Consider the following 22,158-nt stretch of genomic DNA (forward strand, 5'->3'; position numbering starts at 1 on the left):
CCTCCGTACCCGCAATGGATACCTCAACCTTAACAACACCACCGACAAGAGTGGGGTGAGAAGGGAGCATGCTGGGGGCCCTATATGGGCCCACTTTTCTTCCATCCGACATGGTCAGCAGCTGCTGCTGACCCATCTATGGAGCTGTGCGTGCGTGTCTGACCTCCTTCGCACAAAGCAAAAAACTGAGGAGCCCGTGGGAGCACGGGGGGTGTATAGGCAGAAGGGGAGGGGCTTAACACTTTTAGGTGTAATACTTTGTGCGGCCTCCGGAGGCATAGCCTATACACCCAATTGTCTGGGTCTCCCAATAGAGCGACAAAGAAAGCAGAGTGCAGCACTCTGCATCCCATGGAGAATGGATGGAGTGAGAGGTCGGACACCTGAGAATTGCTCCATCCATTCTCTATGGGGCAGCTGGAAAAGCCGAGTGCAGCATTAAGCACCTCATGGAGACCGGATGGAGTGGCAGGTAGGACACCCGAGTGTTGCTCCATCTGTTCTCTCAGGTGCTGCTGTAAAAAGCTGAGTGCAGCACTCAGCATCCCATGGAGAATGGATGTAGCGGCCGGTCGGACACCTGAGAATTGCTCCATCTGTTCTCTCAGGTGCTGCTGGAAAAAGCCGAGTGCAGCACTCAGTACCCCATGGAAACTGGATGGAACAGCAGTAATAAAAAAAAAAAAAAAAAAAAAAAAAAACACAACACACTTTAGCTACTTACGAGATTTTCCTTCTTTTCCTTGTGACGGGTGAGCTGAACAATCTCCGGACAGGCTCCTTGCTGCACCCTGGCAGTTGGGGATCCTTCTTGCTGACTGTTTCCCCTTTATCTTCCTCTTCTTCACTCTCAATTTCCTGCGGACTGTCCTCTTCTATCACCAACTGGTGAAGAGACACCAAACATCTCCGCTTTTCCATCTCCCGGATGGCTGAAGTCTCCTTTCTGGGGGAGCAAGCACGGGGGCTCTTACTGGTGTGGGTTTTAGTAGAGACCCTTTGTAGACAGGCGTCTTCCCTACAGAAGTCTGTCTCATTGAGGTGTCTGAATGTTACATCTGGGTTGTCATCTTGACAGAGTGACAAGAAGTTAGACTTTATGGCAGACAGGCTATACGAGGGACCGCAGTCTACTTCCGACCTGGAGGAACGAGAAGGAGACACCATCAATCCCCATTTCTGTGCAGAGTCCCCCTCATTATAGAACATCCGGTGGAGAGGACCTCAACCATACCAAGACAAACCTGGCTGCTTTCTTCTGTCCATGTACTGCAGAGTGGGGAGCCTCTGGCACACGGGCCATATACAGCCTGCAAATACTTGTTGTTATGTGGCCCCTGGGCATATTCCCAGAGACCGCATTACTCGGGCGGTATCGGCGGTCTTGTCGGCAATCCGAACCTTTAAATCACAATGTGTAGTTCCCATGCCCCCAACCCCTCCTGTGATATATGCCCCCAGCATCTCCTGTAATTTATTTGTCCTAGTGTCTCCTATTATGTGTATGCCCCCGGCCCCTACAGTCGTGCATATATGCCCCCGGCCCCTCCTGCGACGCAGATATGCCCCCGGCACCTCCTGCGACGCAGATATGCCCCCGGCCCCTCCTGCGACGCAGATATGCCCCCGGCCCCTCCTGCGACGCAGATATCCCCCAGCCCCTCCTGCGATGTATATATGCCCCCAGCCCCTCCTGTGATGTATATATGCCCCCAGCCCCTCCTGTGATGTATATATGCCCCCAGCCCCTCCTGTGATGTATATATGCCCCCAGCCCCTCCTGTGATGTATGTGCCTCCAGCATCTCCTATGTGATGAACATTATTTACCAATCTGTTGACTGCGCTCCAGACGGAGACAAATCTGGAAAACCAGTTGTGAGGAACAACGCGATCAATATCGCCGAAAATCACAGCCACACAAAAGAGAACCAGCTTCAACCACCACAATAGGGGTGTATGTGTGAACTAATTCATTGTTTAACCAAATTTATTAGGGTAATTTTCAAGCTGATTTTTGCGACCTCCATTGGGTGGTAGAAATTGGCAAATGGCCCCCGGTAGAAAAAAGGTTCCCCACCCCTGGTCTACTGTAATATCACACACCACCTGTAGACACAGGTTGCACTCTCTATCAAAGAAAGCAGCCATGTTTTTCTAATCATGTGCAACCCCTTAACATCTTAAGATGACCTTGTCCCCCATCTTAGAGGCTCTTAATACACTATTACAAGAGACTGAAATGGATATAACCAGATCTTCCGATTATGACCCCCGAATACTCCATGGTTATAGCGCCACTATACGTACCTGGCCCCCTTTTTCGGGCTTGTGACTTCTTTTCTCTGTGACGCTGGAGTCAGATCATTCGGTGTCGAGGCCTCATCCTCGGTAGACGCATTTCCGAAGCTTGGCTCGGGTAGTTTCTCCGGGGTGGGGGCTTCCTTGGCATTTTCACCAGACTCTGCAAAACTTTTCTGTGCAAGCTGAAAAATAAAAAAAACAAGAACAAAATATTAGAAAGGGGAATTCGGGATAGTTATACCTGGAGGCCCATGGTTTGAAGCTTTAGTTGAGGCCATCAATGTCAGATGGAAGGGGCCGGAGGAATCAGGGGGCCGCGCCTCTGCCAGCCGGAGGAGGAAGGGGGCCGCGCCTCTGCCAGCCGGAGGAGGAAGGGGGCCGCGCCTCTGCCAGCCGGAGGAGGAAGGGGGCCGCGCCTCTGCCAGCCGGAGGAGGAAGGGGGCCGAACGTCTCCCAGCCGGAGGAGGAAGGGGGCCGAACGTCTCCCAGCCGGAGGAGGAAGGGGGCCGAACGTCTCCCAGCCGGAGGAGGAAGGGGGCCGAACGTCTCCCAGCCGGAGGAGGAAGGGGGCCGAACGTCTCCCAGCCGGAGGAGGAAGGGGGCCGAACGTCTCCCAGCCGGAGGAAGAAGGGGGCCGAACGTCTCCCAGCCGGAGGAGGAAGGGGGCCGAACGTCTCCCAGCCGGAGGAAGAAGGGGGCCGAACCTCTCCCAGCCGGAGGAAGAAGGGGGCCGAACGTCTCCCAGCCGGAGGAAGAAGGGGGCCGAACGTCTCCCAGCCGGAGGAAGAAGGGGGCCGAACGTCTCCCGCAGACACACTGCCATTTAGCCGGCACATTTTGTAGCATCCGGGCCTAGAATTATGGCTTTGTCGTGCCGACGACAGAGAGTTTTGGTACCAGCAACAGGAACTACAGACGCCGCCAGGCAGGAGGCGATTCGTACGGCTCCCATCCGTCGGCCACGCATGACTGACCAGGATCCTGGAAATCGCTTCGCTCATCTCTTATATTCCCTTTAAGGGGGGTGTAACAATAACTTATTCCTTTATGACCGATGGGGGGGGGGGGGGGTCATGCCTACCTCTGGGACCCCACAAGTCCTGAGAATTAAAGGACTGCAGCACTTCAGGTTGCAGAACCCAGAATCGCTGTCCATAGAAAAAATGAGGATGATGTGGTCTTAAAATTAGTGATCCTCCATACTCATTCTCAGGGTCGGTAAGATTCATGAGGATGAAGCCCTCATCGATCATAAAGTGACGGACCACCAATCAGCAATTGCTTACGGTCAGTAAGAAGGAAGGGATACTGCGAATCTTGCCCTCGAACATGTCGTAGACCTTTTCTTTGATAGTGGACAAGGAAAAATTTGCAATTAGTGGATGCTTTACGTTCCTCTCCTGGATGATGCGCATCAGATCTGCTTGAAGCTTCTGAAAGAGAGATCCTAACATATGAGCATAAGAGTTGCCGAAAAGTGACATTTATACCAGGCGGGCAAAGGAAAACATAATTTGGCCATCAGTCATTGGGCTGATGCCAACAGTTTATATACACAGTTCAAGGTGTAAAATCTCAAGAAGTAGCTCAAGACAGACCCCACTCCTGAAGCCTGGGGTACACCGTACATACGGGGCGGATGATACATACTTTTGTATTTTCGCTGTTGGTAACATGCTTCTTCAGGATGTTCCTGGCTTTGCAAAACTGCCGATTCTGTATACAGGCGACCACCGCCTGGAAAACAAAGACTGCGATAAGTGACACAACTGGCCAATGTCATACAGGAATATGAGTCCATTCTTTGCAGGTGCAGATTCTTTAGGGGCCATTACTTTCTAGCTCCTACAACCTAACAGGAAAAGATCAGGAGTAGAAGACAGAAGCGGTTTATAACCGCTTCTGTCTTCTCTAAGTCTATAATGACACCATGTAGTGAACAGAGGCATCCACAACCCAATAGGAAGAGATTAGAACTAGAAGACAGAAGTGGTTAATGAAGGGAATTTTGTTACTTACCGTAAATTCCTTTTCTTCTAGCTCTTATTGGGAGACCCAGACGATTGGGGGTATAGCTACTGCCCTCTGGAGGCCACACAAAGCACTACACTAAAAGTGCAAGGCCCCTCCCTCTCTGGCTATACCCCCCCGTGGTATCACGGGTACTCCAGTTTTAGTGCCAAAGCAAGAAGGAGGAAGCCAACAACTGGTTTAAACAAATTAACTCCGAGTAACATCGGAGAACTGAAAAACCGTTCAACATGAACAACATGTGTACCCGCAAACAGCAAAAAACAATCCCGAAGGACAACAGGGCGGGTGCTGGGTCTCCCAATAAGAGCTAGAAGAAAAGGAATTTACGGTAAGTAACAAAATTCCCTTCTTCTTCAGCGCTCTATTGGGAGACCCAGACGATTGGGACGTCCAAAAGCTGTCCCTGGGTGGGTAAAGAAATACCTCATGTTAGAGCTGCAAAACAGCCCCCCCCCTACGGGGATGTCACTGCCGCCTGCAGGACTCTTCTACCTAAGCTGGCATCCGCCGAAGCATAGGTATGCACCTGATAATGCTTGGTGAACGTGTGCAGACTCGACCAGGTAGCCGCCTGACACACCTGTTGAGCCGAAGCCTGGTGCCGTAATGCCCAGGACGCACCTACGGCTCTGGTTGAGTGGGCTTTTAGCCCTGAAGGAACCGGAAGCCCAGCAGAACGGTAGGCCTCTATAATTGGTTCTTTGATCCATCGAGCCAAGGTGGCTTTAGAAGCCTGCAACCCCTTGCGCGGACCGGCGACAAGGACAAAAAGTGCATCGGAACGGCGCATGGGCGCCGTGCGGGAAATGTAGATCCTGAGTGCTCTCACCAGATCTAGCAAACGCAAGTCCCTTTCATACCGGTGAACCGGATGAGGATAAAAGGAAGGCAATGATATATCCTGATTAAGATGAAACGAGGATACGACCTTAGGGAGAAACTCCGGAATGGGGCGCAGCACAACCTTGTCCTGGTGGAACACCAAGAAGGGAGCCTTGGATGACAGAGCAGCCAGCTCAGACACTCGCCGAAGCGATGTGATCGCAACAAGAAACGCCACTTTCTGTGACAGGCGAGAAAAAGAAACTTCTTTGAGAGGCTCGAAGGGCGGCTTCTGGAGAGCAACTAGTACCCTGTTCAGATCCCATGGATCCAACGGCCGCTTGTACGGGGGCACAATATGACAGACCCCCTGCAGGAACGTGCGCACCTTAGGAAGACGTGCTAGACGCTTCTGAAAAAACACGGATAGTGCCGAGACTTGCCCTTTAAGGGAGCCGAGCGACAAGCCCTTTTCCAACCCTGATTGCAGGAAAGATAGAAAAGTGGGCAATGCAAATGGCCAGGGAGACACTCCCTGAGCAGAGCACCAGGTTAAGAAAATCTTCCACGTTCTGTGGTAGATCTTAGCAGAAGTTGACTTCCTAGCTTGTCTCATTGTGGCTACCACTCCCTGGGATAATCCTGTTGACGATAGGATCCAGGACTCAATGGCCACACAGTCAGGTTCAGGGCCGCAGAATTCTGATGGAAAAACGGCCCTTGAGACAGCAGGTCTGGACGGTCTGGAAGCGACCACGGTCGGCCGACCGTGAGATGCCACAGATCCGGATACCACGATCTCCTCGGCCAGTCTGGGGCGACGAGTATGATGCGGCTGCAATCGGATCTGATCTTGCGTAGTACTCTGGGCAAGAGTGCCAGAGGCGGGAATACATATGGGAGGCGGAAGTGCGACCAATCTTGCACCAAGGCGTCTGCCGCCAGCGCTCTTTGATCTCGCGACCGCGCCATGAATGCCGGGACCTTGTTGTTGTGCCGAGACGCCATTAGGTCGACGTCCGGCACTCCCCATCGGCGACAGATTTCCTGAAACACGTCCGGGTGAAGGGACCATTCCCCTGCGTCCATGCCCTGGCGACTGAGGAAGTCTGCTTCCCAGTTTTCTACGCCCGGGATGTGAACCGCGGATATGGTGGATGCTGTGTCCTCCACCCAATTCAGAATGCGCCGGACTTCCTGAAAGGCTTGCCGGCTGCGCGTCCCTCCTTGGTGGTTGATGTATGCCACCGCTGTGGAGTTGTCCGATTGGATTCGGATCTGCTTTCCTTCCAGCCACTGTTGGAAGGCCAGTAGGGCAAGATACACTGCCCTGATTTCCAGAACATTGATCTGAAGGGTGGACTCCTGCTGAGTCCACGTCCCCTGAGCCCTGTGGTGTAGAAACACTGCTCCCCACCCCGACAGACTCGCATCTGTCGTGACTACTGCCCAGGATGGGGGCAGGAAGGATCTTCCCTGAGACAATGAGGTGGGAAGGAGCCACCATTGCAGAGAGTCCTTGGCCGTCTGGGAAAGAGAGACTTTCCTGTCTAGGGAAGTCGTCTTCCCGTCCCATTGGCGGAGAATGTCCCATTGAAGTGGACGCAGATGAAACTGCGCAAAGGGAACTGCTTCCATGGCTGCCACCATCTTCCCTAGGAAGTGCATGAGGCGCCGTAAGGGGTGCGACTGGCCCTGAAGGAGCGATTGCACCCCTGTCTGTAGGGACCGCTGCTTGTTTAGCGGAAGCTTCACTCTCGCTGCTCGAGTATGAAACTCCATGCCAAGATACGTTAGTGACTGTGTCGGTGACAGATTTGACTTTGGAAAGTTGATGATCCATCCAAAAGTCTGGAGAGTCTCCAGCGTAGCCTGTAGACTGAGTTGGCATGCCTCTTGAGAGGGTGCCTTGACAAGTAGATCGTCTAGGTAAGGGATCACCGAGTGTCCCTGAGAGTGCAAGACTGCTACCACCGCCGCCATGACCTTGGTGAAGACCCGTGGGGCTGTCGCCAGACCAAATGGCAGAGCTACGAACTGAAAATGGTCGTCTCCTATCACAAAACGTAGAAAACGTTGATGTTCTGTAGCAATTGGCACGTGGAGATAAGCATCCTTGATGTCTATTGAGGCAAGGAAGTCTCCTTGAGACATTGAGGCAATGACAGAACGGAGGGTTTCCATCCGGAACCTCCTGGCGTGCACATGTTTGTTGAGCAGTTTTAGGTCCAGAACAGGACGGAATGAGCCGTCCTTTTTTGGCACCACAAAGAGATTGGAGTAAAACCCTCTCCCTTGTTCCTGAAACGGTACAGGAACCACTACTCCCTCCGCTCTTAGGGAGTCCACCGCCTGCCGCAGGACATCTACACGGTCTGGGTGTGGGGAGGTTCTGAAGAACCGAGCTGGAGGACGAGAACTGAACTCGATTCTGTACCCGCGCGACAAAATGTCCGTCACCCACCGGTCTTTGACCTGTGACATCCAAGTGTCGTAAAAGCGGGAGAGCCTGCCCCCGACCGGAGATGCGGAGGGAGGGGACTGGAAGTCATGAGGTAGCCGCTTTGGAAGCGGTTCCTCCATTTGCTTTCTTGGGGCGTGAATGAGCCCTCCAGGAATCTGAGTTTCTTTGCGTCCTCTGAGTCCCTTTGGACGAGGAGAATTGTGTTTTGCCCGAACCTCGAAAGGACTGAAACTTCTGCTGCCACTTTCTCTGCTGAGGTTTGCTTGATCTGGGCTGGGGTAAAGAGGAGTCTTTACCCTTGGACTGTTTAATGATGTCAGCCAATGGCTCGCCAAACAGTCTTTCTCTAGACAAAGGCAAGCTGGTTAAACATTTTTTGGAACCAGCATCTGCTTTCCAGTCCTTTAACCACAATGCCCTGCGCAAAACTACCGAATTGGCAGACGCCATTGAGGTGCGGCTGGTAGATTCTAGGACCGCATTGATAGCGTAAGACGCAAACGCGGACATCTGCGAGGTAAGGGACGCCACTTGCGGCACCGCTGGATGTAAGATAGCATCCACTTTCGCTAAACCAGCTGAAATAGCTTGTAGCGCCCATACGGCTGCGAATGCTGGAGCAAACGACGCGCCGATAGCTTCATAGACAGATTTTAACCAAAGGTCCATCTGTCTGTCATTGGCATCCTTAAGTGAAGCGCCATCCTCCACTGCAACTATGGATCTAGCTGCAAGTTTGGAAATCGGGGGATCCACCTTTGGACACTGGGTCCAGCGCTTGACCACCTCAGGGGGGAAAGGATAACGTGTATCCTTAGAACGTTTAGAGAAACGCTTTTCTGGATGAGCATCGTGTTTCTGGATTGATTCTCTGAAGTCAGAGTGATCCAACAGAGCACTTAATTTACGCTTGGGATAGAGGAAACGAAATTTCTCCTGCTCTGCCGCTGCCTCTTCTGCTGAAGGGGTTGGGGGAGAAATATCTAACAGCCTATTGATGGCTGAGATAAGATCGTTTACCATGGCGTCCCCATCCGGGGTATCCAGATTGAGAGGGGTTCCAGGATTAGACTCCTGATCACTCTCTTCAGACACATCACAGGGAGACTGATTGCGCTGAGACCCTGAGCAGTGTGATGACGTTGAGGGTCTTTCCCAGCGAGCCCGCTTGGGGTGGCTGGGGCAATCATCTGAGTCATCATACTCATCCTGAGAGGCCGGGGACCCCCTTGCAGTCTGGATTAAATCCAACTGCGGAGGGTTAGAGGACATAGACCTCGCCGTGTCCATAGACTGAGCCCCAGGCATGGATTGCAAAGTTTCCAGGATTTTTGCCATAGTCACCGACATATTAACCGCAAAAACTGCAAAGTCTGACCCTGACACCGGGGCAGGACTTACAGGCGTCTCAGCCTGGGTCACTATCTCTCCTGACTCCGGCTGGCGAAGCAGCACCGGATCTGAGCATTGCACACAATGGGGGTCCTTGGAGCCTGCTGGTAGAGCAGCCCCTGCAGCACACACAGTGGACACAGCCCTAGCCTTGGCAGCTTTGCGTCTTGTGGATGACATGCTGCTGCTTCCTCAGAGCGATCTGGGGTATTCAGCCAGGAAGCGACCTTACAGTGCAAGAAATCAATAAATCTCTATGTCCAGTGACACAATACACTAACATACACTGAGGCACTAGAGGGGCCAGCTGAAAATCCGCTTACCGCCCGCTAAAGAGCGGGTGTGTGGTCTTCCAAAGCCCCTCAGTCTAGGTCTCCCAGAGCCTTGCGTCCTTCTTCCAGCCAGCCATGCATGTAATGGCTGCCGGCGTCCTGAGGGAAGAAGGGGGGCGGGCCCTGGGCGTTCCTGACCAAGAGCGGGAAGCCTGCTCCCTCTGTGCCTAGTGTGAGGGCTGGAGCATGTAAATCAGGCTCCAGCCCTCCTCGCTGCCGTGAAACAGCGTCTCTCCCCTACCCTGATTGACAGGGTGGGGGCGGGAACGATCGGAGCTGCCGGCGTCCTAGGCCCAAAAGCCGGGGACTAGAGTTATAAACGCCGCCGCCGTAAAAGCGCGGTCGGCGTATCCCCGGCGCACCACAAGTCACAGCAGCGCCGCCCGGTCCAGTGAGGGTCGGCGCTGCGTTCCCAGAACACAAAGTCCCCCAGATGACTGTAGGAACACCAGCTCAGTGTACGGTCCCCGGCGCACTACAACACCCAGCCAGCCCGGAGTGTGTCTGTGCCTGCCGGGGACACAGAGTACCTGTAAGATGCAGGGCCCGGTCCCTGATGGTACTCCTGCTCCGTATCCATCAGGTTCTGATGGGTCTGTGGATGGAGCCCGGCGACAGAGCTTTGAGGCCGGCAGGATCCCACTTCCACAGAACCCCCAAGGGGATGTGGAAGGAAAAACAGCATGTCAGGCTCCAGCCCTGTACCAGCAATAGGTACCTCAACCTTACAACACCATCCAGGGGTGAGAAGGGAGCATGCTGGGAACACTATATGTGTCCTCTTTTCTTCCATCCGAACTAGTCAGCAGCTACTGCTGACTAAAATCTGTGGAGCTATGCATGGAATGTCTGACCTCCTTCGCACACAAAGCTAAAACTGGAGTACCCGTGATACCACGGGGGGGTATAGCCAGAGAGGGAGGGGCCTTGCACTTTTAGTGTAGTGCTTTGTGTGGCCTCCAGAGGGCAGTAGCTATACCCCCAATCGTCTGGGTCTCCCAATAGAGCGCTGAAGAAAAACGTTTTTGTCTTCTAAGTCTATAATGATGCTATGTAGTGAACAGAGGCATCCACAACCCAATAGGAAGAGATTAGAACTAGAAGACAGAAGCAGTTAATAAAAGTTTGTCTTCTAAAGGCCACTTTACACACAGAGATAAATCTGTGGCAGATCTGTGGTTGCAGTGAAATTGTGGACAATCAGTGCCAGCTTTGTGGCTGTGTACAAATGGAACATTATGTCCATGATTTCACTGCAACCACAGATCTGCCAAAGATTTATCTCTGCGTGTAAAGTGGCCTTTAGTCTAATATGACGCTATGTAGTGAACAGAGGCATCGACAACCTAATAGGAAGACATCAGAGTTAGAAGACAGAAGCGGTTTCTAAATGCTTCTGTCTTCTCCAAGTCATTAGTGGCGCTATGTAGTGAACAGGGGCATCCACAACCCAATAGGAAGAGATTAGAACTAGAAGACAGAAGCGGTTAATAAACGTTTCTGTCTCTAAGTCTATAATGACACTATGTAGTGAACAGACGCATCCACAACCTAATAGGAAGACATCAGAAGTAGAAGACAGAAGCTGTTTATAAACAATTCTGTCTCAGTCTATAATGATGCTATGTAGTGAACAGAGGCATTGACAATCTAATAAAAAGACAGAAGTAGAAGACAGAAGTGGTTTATGAACACTTTTATCTTCTCTAAGTCTATAATGGCGCTATGTAGTGAACAGAGGCATCGACAACCTAATAGGAAGACATCAGAATTAGAAGACAGAAGCGGTTTCTAAATGCTTCTGTCTTCTCTAAGTCATTAGTGGCGCTATGTAGTGAACAGAAGCATCGACAACCTAATAGGAAGAGACAGAAGTGGTTTATGAACACTTCTGTCTTCTCTAAGTCTTTAATGGCGCTAAGTAGTGAACAGAGGCATCGACAACCTAATAGGAAGAAATCAGAATTAGAAGATAGTAGCATTTAGAAACCGCTTCTGTCTTCTCTAAGTCATTAGTGGCGCTATGTAGTGAACAGAGGCATTGACAATCTAATAGGAAAAGATCAGAAGTCGAAGACAGAAGCGGTTTATAAACACTTCTGTCTTCTCTAAGTTTATAATGATGCTATGTAGTGAACAGAAGGTTCCTGTTGATGATTATGTATATGCCAACATTGCACAATGGCTGGGTCACCACCACCAGTGACTGACATGGGGCTGTTTTTCCCTTGTAACTGAATCAAAGAGGGGCCCTCCTTCGAAAATCTGCAGACTGTCCACATGGCCAACTATGGGACAAAGTTTATGAAGACGATGGTGCCAGGTGCCGAGACAGCAAAGAAGCAATCGAGTGCTGCTCCCCTCCAAGATGGGAAGAAGTCTGGACAAGAACCGATCCAAAATGGTGACGTGTCAAGTTTTGTGAAAGTGGAATTACTCTTTGAAGGGGTCGTCCGGTGAATAAAAGTGATCAGCATGGAAGGTGATAACTTACTGATCATTAAAGGGGGGAGACTTACCCCACTTATGAAATAGCATAGCAATTTGGATGTCTAATCACCGCTCCATTCATTCATATGGGGCAGCCCCTTAGTAAAGGAATGGAGCGGTGACGAGGCATGAGCACTGAACTTGGAGTAGTCATACCCGTCCTGCCAATCACCCCCAAGATCAGTAAGTTATCACCCACCCTCTAGATAGGTGATTACTTATTTTCAACAGACAACCCCTTTAAGTCTAAGACAAAAAAAACAAACAAAAAAAAAACCCCTTACCGCCTCTTTGAGCATTTGCTTGTTGGCATCTATGAGATCTTTCGGGAACGACGTCTCCAGATTAATCTTGTCCATGACTCCTACAGCCGATTCCAGTGGCGTCTCATTCTTGTCTTCCTCAAACGTGCAGTCTGAGGATCCAAAAATAATCATTGGTATATAGAAAGACGGCAAGCGATTCCCACTGAGTCTACGGCAAAGTGCAAACTTCCTGTGCAGATCCCGGGGGGGGGGGGGGGCGACGTGCGGATCATTACAAAGGGGAGATACAAAGAAAATTAAGAGAGTGTGTGGAGGGGGAAGGGGGGGAGCCTTATTATACACCTCCCCTTTACTTACTGAGATCGTCCCCTTCTTCCACACAGGAGAAGAGCTGCATGATACGAAGAAGCTGGGAATTGTCATCCGCAGATTTGAAATTTCGTTGGAGTAAAACTAAAAAGAAAAAAAAAAAAAGAAATAAGAGAAGATTCAAAGAGAAAATCTTAATTACTTACCGGTAATGGGATTTTCAGAAGCCCATGACAGCACCACCTGAGAGATAGGTTCCGCCCACATCAGGACAGGAAACCCACTGATAAAAAGGCGGCACCTCTCCTCCACATCAGTAGGTTTACAGAGTCAGAGAGGACCAGCAAAACACAAACAAAAATACGTAATTACTTACCGGTAATGTGTTTTTTCTGAACCCATGACAGCACCCTTACATCGTGGTGCTGTCATGGGTGCTGGAAAAAAATACGTAATTACTTACCGGTAATGTGTTTTTTCTGAACCCATGACAGCACCACGATGTAAGGGTGCTGTCATGGGTGCTGGAAAAATGTTAATCACACCACCAAAGGAATACACCATTAACTCTAACACTCCCCGAAGGGTGCCCATAACCAGTGAATAAGGAGGGGGACTAAGGGTGCTGTCATGGGCTTCTGAAAATCCCATTACCGGTAAGTAATTAAGATTTTTCCCTTTCGCCCATGACAGCACCACCTGAGAGATTCTAGAGACCAATCACCTTAGGGAGGGACCACCGCCTGTAATACCCATCTACCAAGAAGGGTCGGCCGTGGAGGACAAGTCAAGTCTATAGTGACAGAAAAAGGTAGAGGAAGAGGACCAAGTGGCGGCCCTGCATATATGATCAATAGACACCTCTGCCCGCTCAGCCCAAGTAGTAGAAAGTGACCCAGTGGAAAGGCCCTAATCTGTAGGGGAACTGGCACTCCCTTAGCTGAGTAGGTCAGCGACATAGCATCCCGGGCCCACCTAGCCAAGGTGCTTGTAGATACGTTCTGGGGAAAGTCCGGGGGCTGTAAAATAACAAAAACAGGGCCTGAGCCGGTTTCGGAGGCAGTTTATGACCTCCAGATTTGGATTTCTCAGATCCCCTGGAATGTCGACTTGCCGGACTGGAGGGACTAGCCCTGCCGGAGGAGCGCTCCCCTTGCTGCCCTGGGAATCTATATGCTGTTCCAGCACATCCTGCTCTGGAGGAGAGTTGTCTTCCATCCTGAATAGGGGAGAAGTCATACTCACCAGAATGCAGCGAAGGTGACTCCTCATACCTCCCTGGTTCAAATTTCCCGCCCGAAATCCGTTCACTGGGCGCCGCCATCTTGGAACACCTTGCACATGCACAGGTGATGAACTTCCGGGTGCCGCGTCACTTCCTCTTCACCCCGGCGTTCCGTCAGCAGGGCGCCCGTCTCGCGGGCTCCGTGTGAGGATCACATAGCCTGGGGCGACGCAGAGCCGAGCTCCCGCTCCAGGCCCGCGCCCCAAAACCGCAAACAGCCGAAGCCCTGGGGAGGTGCATCCAGGCCCGAATGCCGGCTTTTGGTAAGAAACCAAACTTCCACACCGGGTCAGACCTGGGAGAATCCGTGGGTTGTCCCATCAGGACAGGAAACCAAACAAAATGTGGAGGAGAGGTACCGCCTTTTTATCAGTGGGTTTCCTGTCCTGAAGTGGGCGGAACCTATCTCTCAGGTGGTGCTGTCATGGGCGAAAGGGAAAAGAAGAGTTAAACGGGCAGCAGAAAAAAACACGGGCGAAGACATTTATGTGATCGGCTGCTTTAAAACTGAGATTTGGCAATAATGAAACACAGAGGCTGTGAAACGCAAACGGGGCAAAAACTGGGGGAAAAAAAAAAAATGAGTTTTAGCCCCAAATGCATGCATCTAAGGAGGAAAATAAAAAATGGTCCCAAAATGAATAACCCCTGTAACTAAGGGGAGCGAGTGCAAAGCATTATAGGAAATGTAGTTCAGAGTATATGCCACTGCAATGTTATTTAAATATATATATATATATATACACACATATACACATATACATACACACACACACTTTTTTATTTTAAAGGGAACCTGTCACCAGATTTGGTGACTATAAGCTGTGGCCACCACCAGTGGGCTTTTATATACAGCACTCCAGAATACTGTATATAAGAGCCCAGGCCATTGTATAGAATGTAAAAATTGCTTTATACTTACCTAAACAGTCGGTGCGGTGCAGATTGGTCAGTTGGGTGTCTCCATTCTCCAGGTCCGGCGCCTCCCCTTTCAGCCATCTTTGTCCTTCTTCTGAAGCCTGGGTGCATGACACATCCTACATCATCCACACTCGCCAGCATTAAGGTCCTGCGCAGGTGCACTTAGATCTGCCCTGCTGGGCAAATTTAAGTATTGTAGTGAGCATGAGCGGGACCTCAATGCCGGCTAGTGTCGATGACATAGGACGCATCATGCACCCACAAAACCCGGAATATTGAGATTTACCTTGCCGTTGGTTTCTGGGCTTATATGCATTGGCCAATTCATACACTAAAAATCTCATTTTTTCATATAGCAGTAATGCAGTACCAGAGTTCCCTTATACATTGATGGCATTTAGTGTGCAGCTGTATCCATTTTGTATTTGCTAGGTTTTTTCAGCTGGCACCTATACACACTTGTAGGATGAGCGGGTCAGTTTTTTTAAATATTTGCATCATGCACCCAGGCTTCAGAAGGAGGACAAAGATGGGACATACCAAAAAGAATGATGAAAAGGAATAAACAAAAAGAATGAGGATAATAACTTATTAGGTGTATATTATGTAGATGTATAAAAGGTTTCTTTGGCAAGTTAGACATGGAATGAACATTATATAAGAGCATTATAGGTATGGAATGATCATGAAATATCAGTAGAATAGGAAAATGAACACATATCCCATATAACCAGGTGTATATTATGTTACCTGAGCATTATAGGTGTGGAATGATCATGAAATATCAGTAGAATAGGAAAATGAACACATATCCCATATAACCAGGTGTATATTATGTTACCTGAGCATTATAGGTGTGGAATGATCATGAAATATCAGTAGAATAGGAGAATGAATGCACATCCCATATAACCAGGTGTATATTATGTTACCTGAGCATTATAGGTGTGGAATGATCATGAAATATTATTATTATTATTATTATTATTATTACTTATTATTATAGCGCCATTTATTCCATGGCGCTTTACAAGTGAAAGGGTATACGTACAACAATCATTAACAGTACATAACAGACTGGTACAGGAGGAGAGAGGACCCTGCCCGCGAGGGCTCACAGTCTACAGGGAACGGGTGATGGTACGATAGGAGAGGACAGAGCTGGTTGCGCAGTGGTCTACTGGACTGAGGGCTATTGTAGGTTGTAGGCTTGTTGGAAGAGGTGGGTCTTGAGGTTCCTCTTGAAGCTTTCTACGGTAGGGGAGAGTCTGATATGCTGAGGTAGAGCGTTCCAGAGTATGGAGCTGCATTTTTTTGTGCGGTTTTCTGCCAGGAAATGCAGATTCGGTGGTAGAATTTATACACTAAATTCCTGCACCAAATCTGCGTGATGCGGTTTTGATGCATTTTACCAGAAGATGCAGTATTGGTTCAGGAATTTGGTTTATAAATGCCAGCACCAAATCTGTATCTCTTGGCAAAAAAACACGCAGTTTTCTGACAGGAGATGCAGGTCTCAGTGAACTTAATGAGTTCACTTGAGGAGAGTTTACCTGCGGTCATAGGTGGGGTATCGTGGGAACCTCCAGCTGTAACAGCAGGTAAGCTCAGTGATGCCATCGCTCACAGCTGCGGCTCAGTCAGTGTCTGCCTGAAGCTAAAGCGAGTGGTCATGCTCTCTAATGTGCCTGCACTCTGCGACTTCAGTATGTAAAAGAGCCAATATCAGTAGAATAGGAAAATGAACACATATCCCATATAACCAGGTGTATATTCTGTTACCTGAGCATTATAGGTGTGGAATGATCATGAAGAAGGGAATTTTGTTACTTACCGTAAATTCCTTTTCTTCTAGCTCCTATTGGGAGACCCAGACGATTGGGTGTATAGCTACTGCCTCCGGAGGCCACACAAATCATTACACTAAAAAGTGTAAGGCCCCTCCCCTTCTGGCTATACACCCCCAGTGGGATCACTGGCTCACCAGTTTTAGTGCAAAAGCAAGAAGGAGGAAAGCCAATAACTTGGTTAAACAAATTCACTCCGAGTAACATCGGAGAACTGAAAAACCGTTCAACATGAACAACATGTGTACCCGAAAAAACCCAAAAATCCCGAAGGACAACAGGGCGGGTGCTGGGTCTCCCAATAGGAGCTAGAAGAAAAGGAATTTACGGTAAGTAACAAAATTCCCTTCTTCTTCGGCGCTCCATTGGGAGACCCAGACGATTGGGACGTCCAAAAGCTGTCCCTGGGTGGGTAAAGAAATACCTCATGTTAGAGCTGCGAAGACAGCCCTCCCCTACGGGGAGGCAACTGCCGCCTGCAGGACTCTTCTACCTAGGCTGGCGTCCGCCGAAGCATAGGTATGCACCTGATAATGTTTGGTGAAAGTGTGGAGACTCGACCAGGTAGCTGCCTGGCACACCTGTTGAGCCGTAGCCTGGTGTCGCAATGCCCAGGACGCACCCACGGCTCTGGTAGAATGGGCCTTCAGCCCTGATGGAACCGGAAGCCCAGCAGAACGGTAGGCTTCAAGAATTGGTTCTTTGATCCATCGAGCCAGGGTGGCCTTAGAAGCCTGCGACCCTTTGCGCTTACCAGCGACAAGGACAAAGAGTGCATCCGAACGGCGCAGGGGCGCCGTGCGGGAAATGTAGATTCTGAGTGCTCTCACCAGATCTAACAAATGTAAATCCTTCTCATACCGATGAACTGCATGAGGACAAAACGAAGGCAAAGAGATATCCTGATTAAGATGAAAAGAGGATACCACCTTCGGGAGAAACTCCTGAATGGGGCGCAGCACTACCTTGTCCTGGTGGAAGACCAGGAAGGGAGCCTTGGAAGACAGCGCTGCTAGCTCAGACACTCTCCGAAGAGATGTGATCGCTACCAGAAAAGCCACTTTCTGTGATAGTCTAGAAAGGGAAACCTCCCTCAGAGGCTCGAAGGGCGGCTTCTGGAGGGCAACTAGTACCCTGTTCAGATCCCATGGATCAAACGGCCGCTTGTCCGGGGGTACAATATGACAAACCCCCTGCAGGAACGTGCGCACCTTAGGAAGTCATGCTAGACGCTTCTGAAAAGAGACGGATAGCGCCGAGACTTGCCCTTTAAGGGAGCCGAGCGACAAACCTTTTTCTAACCCAGATTGCAGGAAAGAAAGAAAGGTAGGCAATGCAAATGGCCAGGGAGACACTCCCTGAGCAGAGCACCAGGATAAGAATATCCTCCACGTTCTGTGGTAGATCTTAGCGGACGTGGGCTTCCTAGCCTGTCTCATGGTGGCAACGACCCCTTGGGATAATCCTGAAGACCCTAGGATCCAGGACTCAATGGCCACACAGTCAGGTTCAGGGCCGCAGAATCCCGATGGAAAAACGGCCCTTGGGACAGTAAGTCTGGTCGGTCTGGTAGTGCTCACGGTTGGCCGACCGTGAGATGCCACAGATCCGGATACCACGCCCTCCTTGGCCAGTCTGGGGCGACGAGTATGACGCGGCTGCAGTCGGATCTGATCTTTGCGTAGCACTCTGGGCAAGAGTGCCAGAGGTGGAAACACATAAGGGAGCCGGAACTGCGACCAATCTTGCACTAAGGCGTCTGCCGCCAGAGCTCTGTGATCGCGGGACCGTGCTATGAAGGTTGGGACCTTGTTGTTGTGCCTGGACGCCATTAGGTCGACGTCCGGCCTTCACCAGCGGCTACAGATTTCCTGAAACACGTCCGGGTGAAGGGACCATTCCCCTGCGTCCATGCCCTGGCGGCTGAGGAAGTCTGCTTCCCAGTTTTCTACGCCGGGGATGTGAACTGCGGATACGGTGGAGGCCGTGGCTTCCACCCACATCATAATCCGCCGGACTTCCTGGAAGGCTTGCCAACTGCGTGTCCCCCCTTGGTGATTGATGTATGCCACCGCTGTGGAGTTGTCCGATTGAATTCGGATCTGCTTCCCTTCCAGCCACTGTTGGAAGGCTAGTAGGGCAAGATACACTGCTCTGATTTCCAGAACATTGATCTGAAGGGTGGACTCCTGCTGAGTCCACGTACCCTGAGCCCTGTGGTGGAGAAACACTGCTCCCCACCCTGACAGACTCGCGTCTGTCGTGACTACCGCCCAAGACGGTGGTAGGAAGGATCTTCCCTGTGATAATGAGGTGGGAAGAAGCCACCATTGCAGAGAGTCCTTGGCCGTCTGTGAAAGGGATACTTTCCTGTTCAGGGATGTTGACTTCCCGTCCCATTGGCGGAGAATGTCCCAATAAAGAGAACGCAGATGAAACTGCGCAAACGGAACCGCCTCCATTGCCGCCACCATCTTCCCGAGGAAGTGCATGAGGCGTCTTAAGGAGTGCGACTGACCGTGACGGAGAGTCTGCACCCCGGTCTGTAGTGACCGCTGCTTGTCCAGCGGAAGCTTCACTAGCGCTGAGAGGGTAAGAAACTCCATGCCAAGATACGTTAGTGATTGGGTCGGTGACAGGTTTGACTTTGAGAAGTTGATGATCCACCCGAACGTCTGGAGAGTCTCCAGCGCAACATTCAGGCTGAGTTGGCATGCCTCTTGAGAGGGTGCCTTGACAAGTAGATCGTCCAAGTAAGGGATCACAGAGTGTCCCTGTGAGTGCAAGACTGCTACCACTGCCGCCATGACCTTGGTGAACACCCGTGGGGCTGTCGCCAGACCAAATGGCAGAGCTACGAACTGGAGATGTTCGTCTCCTATCACAAAACGTAGAAAACGTTGGTGCTCTGTAGCAATCGGCACGTGGAGATAAGCATCTTTGATGTCTATTGATGCTAGGAAATTTCCTTGAGACATTGAGGCAATGACGGAGCGGAGGGTTTCATCCGGAACCGCCTGGCCTCCACGTGCTTGTTGAGCAGCTTTGGGTCCAGAACGGAACGGAAAGAGCCGTCCTTTTTTGGCACCACAACCAGATTGGAGGAAAACCGTGTCTTGTTCCTGAAGAGGAACAGGGATTACCACTCCTTCTGCCTGCAGAAGAGCATCGGCTCGGTGGGGAGGTGGGGACGTTCTGAAGAATCGAGTCGGAGGACGAGAACAGAACTCTGTCCTGTGCACGTGGGCACAATGTCCCTCACCCACCGGTCTGTGACCTGTGGCAGCTAAATGTCGCCAAAGGCGAGCGAGTCTGCCATCAACCGCGGATGCGGAGAGATGAGAGAGCTGAGAGTCATGAGGAGACCGCCCTGGTAGCGGTTCCTCCGGCTGCCTTCCTTGGGCGTGATTGAGCCCCCGGAAGCTGAGCCCCTCTGAGGCTTTTCAGCTCTTTTGGACGAGGACAATTGGGACCTGCCCGAGCTTGGGAAGGACCGAAACCTCGACTGTCCTTCCAGGACAGCATTAATAGGGTAAGTCGCAATGCAGACATTGCGAGGTTACGGACGCCCCTGCGGCACAAATGTACATATGCTCAAGACCAGCTGTGCAAGAACAGCTGAAAAGCTTAGGGTGCCCATACGGCTGTAAATGCCGGAGCAACCGACACGCCGATAGCCTCATAGACAGATTTCAACCAGAGTCCATCTGTCTGGCATCTTTAAGTGAAGTCCCATCTCCACTGCAACTATAGCTCTAGCCGCAAGCCTGGAGATTGGAGAATCCACCTTTGGACCCTGGGTCCCGCGCTTGACCACGTCAGGGGGAAAAGGATAACGTGTATCCTTAATACGTTTGGAGAAAACGCTTATATGGTAAGCGTGGTGTTCCTGGACTGCTTCTCTGAAGTCAGCGTGGCCAGAAAAATACTCAATATACGTTTGAGCTACTGAAATGGGACTTCTCCTGCTGTGAAGCTGACTCCTCCACTGGGGGAGCTGAGGGAGAAAGATCCAACATTCCATTGATGGACGCTATAGGATCATTCCTTATGGCGTCACCATCCGGTGTATCCGGATTGAGAGCGGTGTCAGGATCAAAGTCCTGATGAGCTACGTCTGCCTCATCATACAGAGAGCCTCCTGGGACCCCCCCCCGGAGCACCGATTTTATTCCAAATGAGGGTGGCCAGGGAGCAATGATCCAGATTGCCCATGGCCTGTCCGGACTGCAAGTCTCTATCCCATTGCAACTCCATCCCTGTCCTTGGACAGGGTTGACAGGTGGTTCCTTTGGCCACGTCTAGTAGAGACCCCGGCTGACCAAGTGCTACAGGGGAGCATTGCACACAATGGGGTTCAGTGCCGTGGAACAGTATCACATGCAGCAAAAACAGCATCGAAAGCCTGTGTTGCTTATATGCTGCTGCCGGCTAGCCATCTAGGATATAGAGCCAAGAATGGCGACCGTACAGTGCAATGTATAGCATACAAGCATAAAGTACAAATGAACACTGCAGCACATGCAATACAAGCAGCATAGAAAGCCTGTGCCTTGGCACCCCTGCTTTTCTGCTGCTGTAGACTAGCCATCTAGGGGAATATAGCCCAGAATAGCGACCATACAGTGCAATGTATAGCATACAAGCATAAGTACAAATGAACACTGCAACCCCTGCAATACAAGCAGCATAGAAAAAACCTATGCCTCAGCACCCCTGCTTTTCTGCTGCTGTAGTCTAGTCATTCCAGGCGAAAATAGCCCAGACTAGCGACCGTACAGTGCAGTGTATAGCATACAAGCATAAATACACATGAACACTTCAGTACATGCAATACAAGCAGCATAGAAAGCCTGTGCCTTAGCACCCTTGCTTTCCTGCTGCTGATGTGTCGCCATCTAAGAGGGCATATAGCCAAAAATAGCGACCTATGCAGTGTAAGCATAAAATACAAATGGACAACTGCGGTATTTAGTGGGGTCAGCACTTCAGGTGCCGCTTACCGCCCGCCTATAAGCGGGTGTGTGGTCGCCCTAGTCCTGTGCCTGGTTGCCCAGAGTCCGATCTCTCAGCTCGGACTGCAGGAATGGCTGCCGGCGTCTTCTCCAGCTCGTGTGGGTAGGGGCGGGCCGTGGGCGTGCCCCCAAGTCAGAGCGGGAAACCGGCGTCTTACAGTGTCCAGTGAGAGGGCTGGAGCATGTAAATAAGGCTCCAGCCCTCGGCGCTGCTGATTGTACAGCGTCTCTCCCCTACCCTGATTGACAGGGTGGGGGCGGGAACGAAGCGGAGCTAGGCCGCAAAAGCCGGGGACTGGATTTATAAGCGCCGCCGCCGTAAAAGCGCGGTCGGCGCTAAGTCCCCGGCGCACTACAAGTCCCAGCCGCGCCGCCGCTCACGGAGCGTCCGGCGCGGTAGTTCCCCATACATAAAGTCACTCAGCTAGGCTGCAGTGACTGTAACCCTTTACTGTCCCCGGCGCACTAGCACACCCAGCAAGTCTGGAGTGTGCTGTGCCTGTGTGTACGGGGACACAGAGTACCTGAATGGTGCAGGGCCATGTCCCTGAACGGTACCCAGCTCCGTATCCAGCAGGTTCAATGGGTCTGTGGATGGAGCCCGGCCTCAGGGCTTTGGGGCCGGTAAGATCCCACTTCCTCAGAGCCCCTCAGGGGGATGTGGAAGGAAAACAGCAT

The 22,158-nt window shown here is 51.0% G+C and overlaps 2 protein-coding genes across 2 annotated transcripts in view; both read right to left on the reverse strand.

Moving 5' to 3' along the window:
• Nucleotides 1–22,158, reverse strand: part of PSMD7 (proteasome 26S subunit, non-ATPase 7) — a 627,368-nt gene that overhangs the window by 349,530 nt on the left and 255,680 nt on the right. The window lies entirely within an intron of this gene.
• Nucleotides 1–22,158, reverse strand: part of TERF2 (telomeric repeat binding factor 2) — a 39,554-nt gene that overhangs the window by 15,899 nt on the left and 1,497 nt on the right. Inside the window, exons 2-7 of the mRNA XM_075326016.1 lie at nt 12,461–12,556; nt 12,122–12,252; nt 3,954–4,040; nt 3,590–3,736; nt 2,310–2,485; nt 725–1,141 (exon numbers count right to left, since the gene is read on the reverse strand). Of these exons, the coding sequence (XP_075182131.1) occupies nt 725–1,141; nt 2,310–2,485; nt 3,590–3,736; nt 3,954–4,040; nt 12,122–12,252; nt 12,461–12,556 (1,054 nt within the window). The remainder of the gene's footprint in view (nt 1–724; nt 1,142–2,309; nt 2,486–3,589; nt 3,737–3,953; nt 4,041–12,121; nt 12,253–12,460; nt 12,557–22,158) is intronic.

The sequence above is a fragment of the Anomaloglossus baeobatrachus genome, chromosome 10 (genome assembly GCF_048569485.1).
Source record: "Anomaloglossus baeobatrachus isolate aAnoBae1 chromosome 10, aAnoBae1.hap1, whole genome shotgun sequence".
In the NCBI taxonomy this organism is placed as follows: Eukaryota; Metazoa; Chordata; class Amphibia; order Anura; family Aromobatidae; genus Anomaloglossus; species Anomaloglossus baeobatrachus.